General features: G+C 41.9%; 1 protein-coding gene across 3 annotated transcripts; it reads right to left on the reverse strand.

Annotated features, from left to right (window-relative positions):
• Window positions 1-104: 104 nt before the first annotated feature.
• On the reverse strand, window positions 105-15,628 carry ferry3 (FERRY endosomal RAB5 effector complex subunit 3; the record flags this gene model as incomplete). 3 transcript variants are annotated; one of them, XM_080875344.1, is made up of 14 exons in its annotated part: window positions 105-2,541; window positions 3,557-3,624; window positions 3,826-3,883; window positions 6,552-6,754; window positions 6,846-6,914; window positions 7,430-7,558; window positions 7,822-8,019; window positions 8,096-8,202; window positions 9,094-9,218; window positions 9,381-9,480; window positions 9,826-10,007; window positions 14,634-14,779; window positions 14,989-15,177; window positions 15,550-15,628. In XM_080875344.1, 14 exons carry the CDS (start codon window positions 15,626-15,628, stop codon window positions 2,449-2,451), a joined length of 1,746 nt encoding a protein of 581 aa, XP_080731470.1. In that variant the 3' UTR covers window positions 105-2,448. The 3 variants fall into 3 exon arrangements, with proteins under 3 accessions (XP_080731470.1, XP_080731472.1, XP_080731471.1); XM_080875346.1 differs by having other exon boundaries at window positions 9,826-10,037; window positions 15,550-15,612; XM_080875345.1 differs by having other exon boundaries at window positions 9,826-10,040; window positions 15,550-15,612.
• Between the last annotated feature and the right edge of the window lie 425 nt (window positions 15,629-16,053).

The following is a 16,053-nucleotide window of genomic DNA, read 5'->3' on the forward strand; positions in this document are numbered from 1 at the left end:
GACAGCGGTAACTTCCGGTTTGGAACTTCGAAATAAATGTAGCAAAAACTAGAATAACACGTTAATGACAATTTATAAAACAAAAACGCCACACAAAAAGAAGATTTCGTTTATTTTATTTAATCAAAGACCTAAAATAACAAATACATTCTTTGCTGTTATTTTTAAAGCGTTTCACAAGAGATATTCACGTTTTTATTTTTTTAAGCAAAAAAAAAAGCATCTTCCGGTAGCAGCACCTGTGACGTATGATTTTTCTACTGGCGCTCTCGGGTTTGCTCGTTTTCATGTTCAGCATTTGTCTGTTAGCATTTTCATATCATTAAAATTTCTGTATATAAATTGTATTTAATTTTTGCCATTTCCAACCAACTGTGGAGAAGCCGAGAAGCTGCGTGTAACAGCTGACTTACCCTTTAAATTCAAATTCTGTCACATACGCAGTATGACACGTGGTGCTTATTGCTGTGCAGCAAGAATTGACCGTAAGATAAAGGGTATAGTACAGTAAGTGATATTTATGTAAATTACACCTTTACTTGACTTTTTACTTTTGCAGAGGATTGTATATTACATCATCCATTACCAATCACCGGTAATACCAGTGTAAAATAATATTTCTGATTGTTATCGCATCAAATAATGATGCATTTTTATGCATGTAATTACATGTTTGTGACTGTACACACACTTTGTACAGCAATTTGGGCAACGTTGTATTTGAAAGCTCATTTAAAAATACATTTTATTTGCTTACTGAATGTATGCAAAAGTACTTTCAGCAGTTCTCTCATTTCTGTGCCTGGACTCTATACACACACACACACACACACACACACACACACACACACACACACACACACACACACACACACACACACACACACACTTGCTTGAGTGTGTAAATTTTCATGCATTTTAAGCTTGTGCACAATCAAAGCCTCCAAGACCAATCCTGAGAATGCTGAACACTTTGCAACACATATTCTTACAGCTTTGTGGCTTCTCAGCCTGGCTGCATGATAAAAACAGTTGCAAGTTTCAACACAGCGCCATTCAAAAATCTCATAACTCTCTCTGGGCACAGCTGATTGCTACACTGTCAACTCTTTTAATCAGCCTAATGCCACCACTGAATGCCGCAGTGGCAAACTTTGTGAGAAACTAAATTGATTATCTGTCTGAAATGGCTCGTAGGCCAACCATTAGACATGAAGGAATGTAATTCCAATGAATGACATGGATTATTAACTTTAGGGAGATTAGGTCCCCGTGGATAACCAATCAAGAGTAAATACAGCCGAACTCACTAGAAGTGCATCAGTTCTGGCAGACGGGTGGGGGCACAGAAAAACTAATCCTCCAGTGCTGAAGTCTGTCAGAGGCTTATGAGGAATACACCACATCAGTGTAGAGTGTTACTTTATTAAAACATAAAAAAATGTACACAGATAAAGTAAATATACAGAGTGCACATCTAAGTGTTTAACATAAAATACAACCGAGCTGTACTTTCAGTGCCGTTTCCCTCACTTAGAATAGATTGAGATGAATTTCAATAGGCAAAACGTTTCCTCCGATAAGCAAAGCGTTCAAGTACAGTTACTCTTTTTCACATTTTTGTCTTTAGGAACAGTGCCATCTACTGTTACGCAGGTGAGGGGGGAGGGGGACCGTACACATTCACACTCCCACAGAGAGTTAGCGGCAGTCGCCTCAACTGTCTGCAATGCAGTACAAAATCACAAGCACACCGCTCATATGAGCAGCAATGCAATTTGTCACTAGGACTAAAAGAGCCAAGTCCATGTCACTGAAGCCACAGCACCACGACATCATGCTGCTAAATCTCACTCGATGGCTGAACTGTAAGATCGTCTGTCACCACAAGAAATTCTTTAAGAATTAAATATGACAACAGCAAAACTAGCATTCAAGTTTGAGCCCAGATTGGTGATTTTTTCCTGCAATAATCAATATACTGTAAAAAGAAAAAAGTAAAGATATGACAACATGAAGAGTCACAAGTTTTTTACCGTTCAGCCCACTTTACACATTTGGTTGTCTCGTTTTTACCGACTTCAAGCAGCTGAATGTGAACAAAGTTGCAGCTTTAAAGGAAAGTGTCTGCAGTGCTGGCAGCTAATGTAATAAAACGCTGTCACCAGAACCACACCCTGGAGACTAAATGATAACTGCAGCAGCTGTTTTAGCGTGCCAGTGAATCCAGTCCTCTTCCAGTCAGAGTGAGTAGCTTTGGAAGGTGCAATAATAGGATAGTTCATCAATTCTTTTGCACTGAATGCCACCATAACTTAATTGTTTTTAAACAAATGGAAGTTATCTATGTCACAAAGTTTCTATATTCATCCTAGTTTAATAAAAACAACACAAAAACCCAAGACTTTACTTGTCTTCATTTGCCCGAATGACCTGAGGTGCAACCAATCAGTGCTTGGAGGTGAGAGTAAGGGTGGAGGAGACGCGGAAGATCTGCGGCAGCATGTTGCTCAACTGGTAGAACATTTCCTCTGAGATAGTCTGTCAGTACAAAGAGACACACAGAGGGGTGACCAGGGTTAGTGGGCGGTTTGCACGGAAACATCTTCTCTCCCCGTGCTGTGATAATGGAAAGATGCTGTTTAAAGTCCTCAAAAAACAAAAGTACAGCTGAACTCTTGGCGTCCAGTCAAGTATTAACAGCCTCTGTGGCGTCCTGAAATGAAGTGAGCTCAGCAGCTGTGACTGGAACAGGGGACACACTCTAAGCACTGCCACCCGTCAAGTAAGAATGTTAAGTAATCCTAAAGCAGAAGCAGTCCCGCAAACACACGGCTTATATTTAGACACAGTATTTCTTTGAGTCGCAGACAACAATGTCGTTTCAGAAGCTGCTATTTTGAATGGTGTCTGAGCATGTAGCTGACAGGAAGCCGGTACAGTCAGAGTCCTTTGATGCCACTCGTTTTATCATCTTATCCTGTCAGCGGGAGCTCATTCTATAGGATCCACCGCCTTCCTGACAAACCGCAAAAACTCTGCACGTATAGCTTCGCAAATAGTAACGGCCGTGATTCATCCTGCACGGCAAGCTTAAATCAAAATATAACAGAAAACCTCGCTTCAAAGTTAACCCCGAATCTTTTTCCCTTTCCTTTATAACAAATTAACATAAGACCTGGATTTCCAACAAAGTGAAAGTGATTACACCTCAGTGTTGGCAAGCTGCACACTAATCCCATTGCTTATCACACATTTATGTGATTGAGTCTCTGAGCTTTCTTTTATCACAGCAGTGCAAATATGGAGCTAAAATATCCTAAAGCTCTGTAATCTATGATTTATGGCACGCTTTTCAAGCAGTCAACTCTTCGTAGTGTGCACTCGGAGACATGCACTGCAAGGCCAGGTGTGCCTTTTGTTACATTATGTACGTGCGAGGCCTTAAGTATACAATTCTTTAAAAGAAGCATGAAGCATTGCCGGAAGGCAGTCACTCAGAGAACAGCAGTGTATCCACAGGTACGCGTTTTGAAGCCTGAATAACTGATCTCACCTTTGGCACTAGAAACTGGACTGTGCGTGATACACCGCCGTCCCACGAGGCCATTTCCATCATAAAACCTGCAAAGAAAATTTAGCATGAATATCACCATTCATTCTTACATTGCTGCATGCAATGTTAAGTGCAATTATTGTGTATTAATACATAATAAAGTAACACAGTATTAAGGATTCTGTATATTTATGTTTGACAGACGGTTGAACAAACAAGAAAAAACCCACCAAATGACCAACAACAGCTATGCATAACATCCATGTTACCTTTGACACATTTGAATACGAGCTCCGCCCTTTTAAGACACCACGGTATGGTCATCTCCTGCAATGAACAGAGAAGGAAGGTTGGTGTGAAATGAGACACACGGCGGTGAACTCAGACTGACGTACGACTTCATTTCAAAGACTTCATGTAGCACCACCATCACCTGCAGCGTACGAGCTCCACAGACCAAACAGGAAAAATAATGTGATCAGTTTTTGTAATGTGAAACAATGTTTCAAAAGACTTTTTGGCATCTTCTTTCATTTCTTTCAAATTTGTAACATTTTTAACGTTCTCGTATTACTTATATCTGTGCTACAGTTCAAACATGATAAGAGAAAGAAAAGCAAACGAGTTGGTGGTGAATGATGTTACGGGTTAAAGTCACAGAACATTAGTACACAGATACTGTTTCTACAATATTACTCCACACAGAGCTGAATGCCGTCCTACACACTACAGAGCAGAGAGAACCTGTTATATGATGCGTCTTTGTGTCAAATCCAAAGCTTCTTATTAGGCAACTATGTCTAAACTGATGTTGTCAAAATGTTCTTTGTGCTAAATCAAACACTTCTATTTCCTTTCAGCTTTGAGTGTACTCCGCTGCAGTTTGTGCACAGTGATCTCATCTTGCAAACTACCTGTTCTCACTGCAAGGAGTGTAACAGAGAGTCTTTGCCACAACGCACACTCTTGTTTACTTGTACGTTTTGTATTTGGATAAGCTGCACAGGCTTTAGTGAGGGATTTCTGAATATTCATTCAGCTTTTTGGTAGGACTGAAGCGTAAACAGGAGCACTGAAGGAGACTGTGGCGTTTGCCAAACAGTTTGAGGCAAGAACAAAAGTGTTTCTTACAGCCAGGAAAATGAACATAGCAGTCGTGAAACAGTCAACGTCTGCAAAGTGGCTCCAAATGAACCCAGTTTTCAGTTTTATCTGCACAAACCTTTAACCATATATTATAGTGACACTGAGCATTTATTATGTGAACCTCTTTCCTCAAACTTCAAAGGAAAAAGAAAAACCAAAATAAGAACAAGAGCAACAGCCGTGCTGGATTTGGACTGTGGTCTGTAGTTCATGTAGACAAACTAAACCAGTTGTTGTAACACTACAATAGACTTGTACAAACAGGCAAACATCTGTGCTCAAAAGGGAAATGCCTGAAAAAGAAGCTGGCAGATGGAAAGTTTTGAAATGAGAAGCCTTCAATCAAGTATCCTCTGCTTCTCGAGGCTTCCAGAGCTCCAAAACTTTAGTTTTATGAATCTAAAGACTGTTGATTAGGCAGCAGAAGAAAAATTAGGCATCTATAAAGAGGCTTGTTGAACTGATTATGTTATTATTGGTAACATTACTCAGTTAAATAACCAACAAAGGACATCTAATGTGATTAAAAACAAAGAAACAAATGTAACAGACTAAATACAAGAAGTTTCACAGGAAAATACTAGAAGTGTCCGCTCGCTTCACGTCGAGGCTTTTTCTGTTATTGACCCAAACATGTGAGCACTGACTGTCGCTGTGCGTATGTGCTCTGTACGATCGGTGACCCAAATAAAGTTGTAGTCTGAATCTACAGTTCGTGTCCAACGAGTCAGACGTTACCGTACAGGAATAAGCACAAGCTTAAAGTCAGTCTGGGTGCTGACAGTCGGCAAAGTTGCACAGCCATCAGGTTTTGGGGTTTGACGCAAGTGCAAGACCACAGACGAACCTCACAGTTTGTGACGTACCCTGTTACAACATCACTGAGTAACAATGCACTCATAGCAGTTTTTCTGGGAACCGATCCTGATTACTCAAAACCCCTTTTGCTTCCCCCCCACCTGTATCAAATAGCTGACAGTAGAGCTTCAAACAGGTAACACAAGAAAAGAAAGAAGGCAATAAAGCACGAATCCAAGACCAGAGTCATCGAATAACGAACGTTTCAGCCCCAGCCGGCTGAACTCAAACGCCTCCCATCAACATCGGCCGCTTTGAAAACGTTTCTCAGCACCATTAATCACTAAAGTTTCAATTCTCTACTTTTTAATACAACTGAATCATTAACGTTCAATCACAGGTATGACAGTTTGAAGAGTTTATTACAGTCTAATAATACAAGTACAAATACTCAGGTTGATCTAACAGGAATACTCCAAATGAGACTTTTTTTCTACTTGCCCAAACTAAACCATCAAGAAGAAAGAAGAAGAAAGTGTACTTTATTGGTCCCCGTGGGGAAATTCCCCTCTGCATTTAACCCATTCACTCAGTGAAGCAGTGGGCAGCCATTGGGCGCCCGGGGAGCAGTGTGTAGGGACGGTACCTTGCTCAGGGGTACCTCAGGGTAGCTGTTCAGGGGAATCGAACCCCCGACCTTCCAATCATGGGGCCACCACTCTACCTACTGAGCTATCCCTGCCCTCAAACATCAAACATCCACGGCAACCCTGAAACGTCTAATAACCCAACAATGGATCTGTCCGGCTCAACCATTTACCCGTACTGTACTTCCTGATCCTTTCTCTATTTGGAGAAATCTGATCAGTTTGTGTACTCGTGCAGTTTATGGGGAAAAAGCAGATTCTGTGAAGGCACAATACCTGGACGTCTGCTGGTCCAATAAACTTGCAGTCATTTGCTCCACTAAGATTATTATATTACAATATGCAGTTTACAAGCGTTTATTCTTGCAGCTGCACTCATGCAAGCATTGAGAGCGTCTTCTTACCTCGGACATGTCGTGGACGAGCAGCAGAGGGATGGTAACGGTGGTGATGTCGTGAGTGCAGCACACCTTGAGGATGTTTCTCAAGCCCATGATGGCTGGGTCCCGGGCAGTGATGTTCCCTGATCGGACGTTGTCATCCACACACAGATGGAAGACGGCGTGGACCTCCGACAGGTTGGAGTGCCGCGTGATATAGAACTCACCTTTAGGAAGAGATGTCACCGACAGAGTTAAAATATAAAATGATGCTCTAGAAATAATCTGCTGGATAATCACAAACTGTTTTCTTAATACCTGGTAAGATATTCGAGGGATTTCTTTCAACATTTTTGCTCTTATCATCACCGCCGTTCTTTTGAGTCTCTGTAAGGATACAGGATTGCAGAATAAAGCACAAATCAGCAGGAACAATGCTCATCACACTATGTCAAAGGGACAAAAAGTGTTAGCAGTGGATCTGTGACAGGCTTGGAAGCCAGTGGGCCTGTATGTGTACACCTCTACTCAGTAAATCACTTATGCTGTGATAAAATCAACATCTTCTATTTCCTGACAGCTTAATCCCGCTCTCATACTGCTAGCATAACACTGAAATGTCCCAGCTCCACGAGGAGCCTGTCAGTGTGAGCTTCGTGTAAAAGCCAGACTCGTACAGGCAAGTATACGCGTTTACTTGCGTCCTATAACTTTTATTTTATTGTTTGTTTGAGAAAGGCTTGAATTTTACTCATATGTTATATTATGGTATTAAAACAGGAGATAAACATCTTGTTTTCCTGAAGAATGGCTGAAACTATAAAAAACCAACCATAGCATCAAGAATAATCAAATTTATTCCCCAAGATTTCGGGACCTCCAGGCTGAGCGAAATGTCTCACCAGGCTGGTCTTTGTGCTTGCTGCTCCGCTGGGCTCTGGCGTACAGCACCACCTGCTGCACCTCCTCCAGCTGCTCTTCTAGGCAGGGGAAGTGGAAGTCTGTGCACTCCTTTGCCACAGTTGCAAAGTCTGTGGGTTGACATAGAGCAGGCCCCAGATGAACTCAAACACAGTGGAACCAAATGACTGCTTAGCCTCAAGTTCAAACTTAAAGTTAAATGAAACCCACAGTAAGTGAATAAAACACTTAAAGTTTGGCTTCTCCCAGTAAAAGAAAAGAGAAGGTAAACAGAAACAAAATATCCACGTTACAGCCAAAAACCACTCTTTGCAGGTAAAAGCAGGAATCAACAAACATATGTAGCTACATTATACACCGCGTGCTCCCTGACCTCTCTTGATGCCACTGTAGGAGTTGACCCTGTTATCGACCAGGAGCACCAGACCGCACAGTGAGAAGGAGTACAGCGAAAGAGCCGTCTGCAGCCGCCGCAGCTTGGCTCCGCTGCTGCCGTGTCGTCTGTGTTTGCAGAAATCCAGCACATCTGCTCGGACCAGTCGCAGGTTGTGCATCGTCTTTAGCTGCGCTCCTGCAAATTTTTATTGTGTTAACTGTAACAGCGATCCCTGATCTGCGCACAAATACTGGGGAAGCATGTGAAGTACCTAAGTGTATGGTGAAACTCTCCTCCAGCTGAGGCTGTTCCTCGAACATCCTGGCACCCAAATCTGCGGCTTCTGACAGCTGGCTGGGCTGCACCTTAATCTCCTCGCTGGAAAATTGAGAGGGACGAGAAACCAACCCTTAGCACGTCTGCGGATTCAAGGAAATCATTTTATGGAACCGACGGTTATAAAAAGCTTGAGCTTTAGTTGCAGCTGAGGTTTAGTGGGCGAGTGGGCGTGGGTTATACAGGTTAGTAAAGTGAAGAGTTTGATCCCAGGATCTGCTAAAAAAGTTACTTCTGCCGTGGCAGGTAAACGCACACCTTAGCCTTGTTTATCAAGTTTAAGAAATATATTCTAGAAACAGACCCACGAGTGACACGTGCATTGCATTAACTATTCTCACCAGTGTCCGGTGTAAAATTTCATAAACCAGCATTAAACCCAGGAAATCAGCCTGTTTAACCAGTGTTATTATCACAGCACATATCAGATAATGATGCTGCACTCACTGCAGGTTTTCTCCTTTAAAGGAAAGAGTAAGACTCAGCAGCTGACTCTGGTGTTTATCATCTCGAATCGACTGTTTTTGGTAAATGGCCTGTATTTGTATAGCGCTTTACTAAGGACCTCAAAGCGCTTTACACATCCAGTCATCCACACACTGGTGATGGCAGCTACGTTGTAGCCACAGCCACCCTGGGGCGCACTGACAGAGGCGAGGCTGCCGGACACTGGCGCCACCGGGCCCTCTGACCACCACCAGTAGGCAACGGGTGAAGTGTCTTGCCCAAGGACCCTTCCGATTACAAGGCAAACCCCCAACTCTTGAGCCACGATTTTGTTGTACCTCGAAATCCATGAGAGAATTGTCACACACCTGAAAAGGCTAGCTCGGGTAAATGCGAGCAGAAAGTGAGGTTTCATATATCAAAGAACAAACACAAAGACAGGCTGCACTGCAGTGTGCACACACAGATACACAGAGAAGAACTCACTTTATTTTGCTGCTGTTGTTGGATTTCTGCAGGTCCTGGTGCAGTTTGACCACCCAGTCTTGGTATTCATGCTTCTGAATGCCCGTCACTTGTTTAAGCTCGCTTGCCCACTTGTTTTCGAGTACCTGTTCATCGATGACAATGTCAAACATTCAGGGCTTTAAACAAAAAGCTTACTTGAAAAACAAACCACCTGTATCTCCTGAAATGTCACAGGTGAAATCATCTTTTTTTAACCAACACTTCTATTAACACTGAGACAAACTTCCTTTCAAGCTTCCTTTCACCTGTTGTGCATCAAAGTGTTGAGAAGCTACTGCGTTCACATCCTGGTCACTCAGTGTGTTTCCCAGCTCATGCATGACTTTGTCCATTTCTGCCGCTTGCCTACAAAACAGGAAAGCATTTATTGATTTTTAACAGATTGTTGGGAAAGTACATAAACATTCATAAAACATGATAAAAATTATCTCTGTGGTAGGAAACAGATATTAAATCATCTTAAGTGTGGTTGCTTAAAGGGAAAAAAAAAGATCTGACCTAATTTTAGTCCATGGAAGAAATTTGAGATGATGATCTATTTGATAATAGTTGTGTAAGAGGGGAGGGCTGAGAACTAACATTGGCCAACAAACTAAAGGCAAAACTGTTGGCAATAAATATTTAGAAATAAGACAGAAAAACATGTTCAGGAAATCCAAAGATCCCAATCAAATGCTGCCTAACACCAACCTCTCCTGAAGCTTCTTAATCTCCATGTCTCTCTCACTGATGAGCTCAGAGATGCTAACAAAGTAGTTGTGCTCCAGGTTGAGCAGCGTATCTGAGGCGGGGGAGTGGATCAGTTCATGGTACACATTGGCAAAGTCCTCATCCCAGCTGGGCTCTTCAGGCCGCGCATGTTCCAGCGTCGTCTGCAACAGTGACGGCAGGAAGCAAAACATCTTCTTGTGAAACGACAGTTGTAAGCAGTTAAAGAAGGGTGGAGGTACAGTGCTTAACCATGATCAGACTGTGAACAAGAACAGTAAGCAAGCAGCTTATTTTCAGCACAAGTAGCCAAACAAAGAAGGCAAAATACAGAGTCGCAGTTTCTGTGTTATGACCTGCAAAACATACGAGGCCAGTTGACCCAGTAAATGCAAAATAACAGCACTCTTCAGTGTGAACACCCCTCATTTACACAGGCTCGAGAATGTTTAGGCAACAAACTCCATGCAAGCGGGACTGCAGGCAAACTGCTAAATGTGCGAGTGCAGCGGGAGCTGATCTCAGCGGCCTTCCTTAAACATGAAGCGAGGCATTTGGGTTTAAATAAATGTCTCAGTGAACACACCATACACGATTTCATTAGGAAACCACAAAGTCTGCTTCTCACAATTGTGTTTGTTTGTATTTATCCACAGCACAAAAGTAATGACTCAATTCTCGGGCATGTGAATATATCCCATCTCTGGTGGGAAATGCATCAAAGTAACCAAGTAAAATGCTTGCGAGAGACGTTAAACACAGCGTGAGGGCTCATGTAATGAGATTTTTTTTGTTTGTTTGTTTGTGGGTTTTTCTTCGAGGGGCCCAGAACTCATGAATAATCAATTACTGCTCCAGTTCTGTTTAAATGACTTTAATGATCCATGACCGCTCCAAAGTTAGTGAGAGAGTTCAAGGACGCTGCTGTGCTGCTGCAGAAACATGGAGCTGTATTTATCAGGGTCTGTTAGGCAGCCAGCGCATGAAATGTATTTTTGGAATACCTGCCAAGCTTAAAAAGCACCGTCCATAATATTAACAGATATTTTTAACAGAAACATTTGTCCACACAGTTTTACAAATTTCTGTATTGAATCTAATCTGTTTCCTGTGTCACTGAATGAGACAGTCGCAGCACGATTCTTTATTCTAACGGCCACATGGCATTTTGAAGTTACAGTTTAAACACACAGTGTTATATAACAATAGCGACGCTTATGGAAGATGTTTTCTGTAACTAAGGCTACGTTCACTCTGCAGGTCTTAATGCTCAACTCCAATTTTCTGATCAAATCAGATTTTTTTGTCTGCTTGTTCACACGACAAATAAAATGCGACAGCAAACGTGCTCCAGTGTGAACGCTCAAAGCGGCCGCGTGCGCAAAAGAAGACGTCACACACGACGCGCTCTGTTTAGACCCAGAGCAACAGTATTGTTTGACTGATGGCCTTAATATAAAGACTTGTTTCGTACTCTACGTTTCCCACTTTTGCTTTAAGTTATAAAGTTATTTTGTTATTTACATTTGGCCTAATAATGATCCTGATTGCTGTGTTAGAGGAGCGCTGCTTCTAGCTGCAGATTTCTGTCAGACTCTGCAGATTATACAGAACAAATAAAATGTTCACGTTGTCTTCCCAACAGTTTCACTGACATCTACACCGGATGGTCAGGAAGCGTTCGCGATGTCTTCTCCGGCGCTGATAATTGGCGTCTGTCTTGTGTCAGTGACGTAAAAGACGGATTTAATGCGACATGACCATCAAACAGCAGTCGCTTTCTGAAACATCAGATATGTATCGGATTCAGGACCACATACCAAAGTGACCCAGATCGGCTTTGAAAATATCGGATTTGTGCCGTTCACACTGTCAGACCATGATCGGATAGATGGTCGCAGAGGGTCAGAAAAGTCGGATTTGATGCGCTTTCGCCTGCAGTGTGAACGTAGCCTTAGTTATGGTTAGTTATAGTTAGGCACCAAACAAGACTTTACTTTAAGACAAATGATTTGTAACTGTTAATAAAATATCGTGTGTGAAGTTAAATGTTTTTCATTAAAATTATACATCCTTCAGCCTAAAATAGATAACATTAGAAACAGAAACTTGCTGTAAGGTTGTACAAACAACTAAGGCAGTAAAACTTATAATCCAGCCTCAGCCTCCTAGAAGAGCCACCTATGGTTTATATTTGAAAGGTGATTTTCAGAAAGGTTGACCTCTGAACTATCCATTCTCTTAACCACTTATCCAAAATATCTTGGCTGTCACAGAGTAAGCGGAGGGGTGCATGCTGGGCGCTGTACTTCAGCATATCCAAAGGATCTTTCAGTTATCTTGTTTCAGTTAGTCTAACATCAGCAATCAGGCTAAGCGGGCACATAAAGCGGGTTATCTACTCAATAAGTTAACCAAGGATTTATCAACCTAGCTACGATTGCATTAACACAGAAAGGGCGACACTGACAGCATCTGATCGATTACAAACATATTCAAGTTTGCTAAGGAAGATAAAACTATAACATTAGAAAACTATGAAAAGGTTAAACACATAATACAGACTAAATATAACATTTAGGGGTGCAACGATATTCGTATCGATATTGAACCGTTCGATACAGTGCTTTCGGTTCAGTACGCATATGTATCGAACAATACAACATTTGTAATTTATTTTATCAACTTTCCTTCTGACGATGCTGTCTGTGTTGAGCGCTCAGTGAATCTGCATTCGACTACTCCGCCTAGGCTGCACTGTCGAGCGCAGATCCACTGAGCGCTCCACACAGACAGCATCGTCAGAAGGAAGAGCGCAGGGCAAGCTAGCGAGACAGAAGTTAAGCTCTCCTTACAACATGGACCTCCCCCACCCTCATTCAGATCTGGCGTTTGGAATTATTTTGGTTTTCATGTGACGTATGACCCTGAAGGTAAGCGAGTCATGGACAAAGTAAAACAGTATGTTGGATGTGCCATGCAATGCTTAATTACATTGGTGTGAACTAGTGTGTTAGCGCAGTTAGCTCGTTAACGTGTTGGCCGTCTAGCCCCATGCACGGAGCGATCGGCGGTAGCTCGTTAACGGAGATTTGCCGTGTTGTGGCGTTAAGGTCATTTCAACGAGATTAACCTGAAAGCACTAGTGGGAACACAACGAATATGACTGCACATTTACGCCGACATCATCCTAGTGCAAAAACAACAAGCATGCTACTAACTTTAGCCGAGTCATTTAGACAGCTGTTAGCACATGATTCTCCTTATGCTGCTGAGAATATAGCCCAGAAGAAGCGGATAGTATAGCTTTTATTTTGGAAAGAGACATTTCTCTGTAATAAACTCTCTTTTCCAAAGATGAGTGATTCCTCAATCAGATACAGGGCTTGCAATATCGCTAGCCCGACGTCCCGGAGCTAGCATTTTTTCAGTCGGGCTACCAAAATCTATCTCTTCCCTGCCCGTCGGGCTATTGTAGGAAAAATATATGTCAATGCTTTTGCATTCTTTCAGAAATGTAGCTGGGTAATTATGTCATTGGCATCGGTGAGCCACTGTCAACATGTGACATATTGAAGTCGCGTTTGAATTTGCGCTTGTTTTTTTGCTTTCACTTTGCAATCGCGCGAACTGTGTATAGAGAGCGACAGCACTGATCTGTGAGTGATGATAATTTGTGCACCAATTCCTCTGACATCGTCTTATTAATCGTTAGCTTACTATGCAAACATGACAAGTGAAATCTCCCGCAGCTTAAACATGTGAGAGGTTGATCGCGCAGAGAATCGCTGAGCTTATGTGAGTGCGTCTGTAAAAGCATTTCAGTTCTGCTCAGCCAAATAAGACAGGTCAGGGTGAAGAAGTGACAACCAAAGAAAAGCTTACCACAAAACGGAGAAGTTACGACAAATCAGACTATAAGGCAAAAAGAAAGTGCAGCTTTATGGTTTCATGGACAAAAGAATTTCTGTGGCTGCAATATGACAAGCTAAATAACCAGGGCTGCACATAAGTGGTCCGCAGGTGCGCATTCGCTGTCAAAATAAAAAACACGCACAAGGGTGAGGGTTAAATTTAAAAACTGTACTTTTGAGTTAAAATATATATTTATAATTTTAATAAATGACAAATTAAAAATGCATGAACATTTTTTTTGTATCGAAAAAATATCGAACCGTGACACCAAAGTATCGAACCGAACCGAACCGTGAATTTTGTGTATCGTTGCACCCCTAATAACATTCATATTTAAAAGAATTAATCAAGGAAGTTACATCTAAGAATCTATGATTCTTACTGATGCCAATCAGAGAAAGGCAAAAACTTTAAGACCCTCCCACTCTCCATCCAAAGGGATCTTTCAGAAATTTCTGGAGAACCGATTAGTCAGTAAGAGGTGATCGTGTACCTGCTGATCTCTAATCTATAGCATAACCTGCTCCAGAGCATGTTAGGTTTTCAAGCGTTGCCCCACTGGTAAGAAGTGAACCACCTCCTTAATTCTGAAAACTCAGGGTTCACCGTTAAGGTGCATGGATACAGCGAATTCCTGCTGTGTGGTACCAGGCGTCTGGACAGGTCACCAGTTCATCACAGGGTGGACGCACAGAGACAGACACCCACTCCACACTCACATTCACACCTACTTTTCCTGACGTGCACGTCTTTGGACTTTGGGCCCCAAGCAAACACACAGAAAGGCCCCAGGTGGCTGATGGATTCGAACCCAGGCCCTAGTTCACACAGTGCTGTGTTTAACACGATAAAAGCACAATGAAATGCGTTATTACCTCCACGTAAGACCTGGTCCATGCACTGGTGAGCTTGTTTACATCTACGTCTCCTGTCGTGAGTCTTTGCAGTGCCAGCTCTGCCTCTCTGTCATAATCCAGAATCGTCTCCTTCTCAACGAAACTGGAAAGTGAGTTTTTCAGTTCTAGAGCAACAAAGGACACAAAGTAGATATTTAAAAAAAGAAAGTCTTTCAGGTCTGTGCAAGCAAAGTGGAAAGTGCAACTCTGTAGCTTTGTACAAGAAATGTAACAAGCTCCTGTAATCGAATGCTTTAGTGCAGCTTCTAGCTGTCTTATGTTACAGTTAGGGCCGTGGTTATACTCAGGGAAGGGGAAAGAATAACAATCTCACCACTTTCTAAGTAGCAGGGTATTTTGTGCAGCAGCATCAGGCGTCCGTGAAGGTCACTGATGTTCTCCTGCACAGGAAGCTGCAGGGGCACTTTAAGGACACAGTTGTGTTTACCTGCCCTGAACTCGAACACAAACTCCTTCTCAGTATTGCTGCTTGCCTTGGCTTTGTTCTTCTTCATGGTCACAGCTGAAAAAACAAAACAAGATAGCAGAAAACCATGAATGAATTCAAGCCTCCGGTGCTGCGCCACTTTTACACTGTCGCATCAAATCTGTGACACAACCGATGTTTGCGCACAAAAACACGGTATTCACGAGCTACAACAAAGGCCGTAAATATTTGTAACTTAATCCCTGCTAAATAGCTGCTCAGTTTGTTAACGTGAATCTCAACGTTGGCTAGCAGTGCGGCTAACAACTTAAAGTACCACATATCTAACAATAAATAAATAAATAAACAGAATAAAAATAACAAAACACAAATCTGACAAGACGGCCACAGTATTATTTTTTCAATATCATGTGATGAACATAAAACCTTTCTAAAACTCAAAATTACCTGCGTCTGGATGAATGTAATAACGGTATTTCCTGTAGCCTTCCTGTTTATCGTTGAGCTCGCAGTCAGCTGACTGCATGTGACAGCAGAAGCAGATTCGCGGCGCAGAAGCTCGGGGGTTATTTTTATAATTTTTTATATTTCAACTCTGGGTCACCACTGATAACACATTTGTATGCAGCTCTGATAAAATTTAATTTTTGTATATTTTTTAGTGTTGGACTTTTTAAAAACGTTATTACCGTCACGAATCTGCTGACTTGAAAGATTTAACTTATTGGGATTTTTTCCCTTGGGCACTAGCTCCCCCTGCTGGTTTAAAATAGTGTCGGCTGGATGGCGTGGTTATATATCAGCTGCCAAAAGGAATCTATTATTTCTCTTAACAATAATTCCAAGAAGAATAATTATTTATATAATATTCAGTATATTAATATTTATTGAGCTATTCAGAGGTGGACTGACTGGTGTGTTTCAGATCATTGTTCCCCTGCGAATTCCAAC

This window comes from Rhamphochromis sp. 'chilingali' (genome assembly GCF_963969265.1).
Source record: "Rhamphochromis sp. 'chilingali' genome assembly, chromosome: 2".
NCBI lineage: Eukaryota > Metazoa > Chordata > Actinopteri > Cichliformes > Cichlidae > Rhamphochromis > Rhamphochromis sp. 'chilingali'.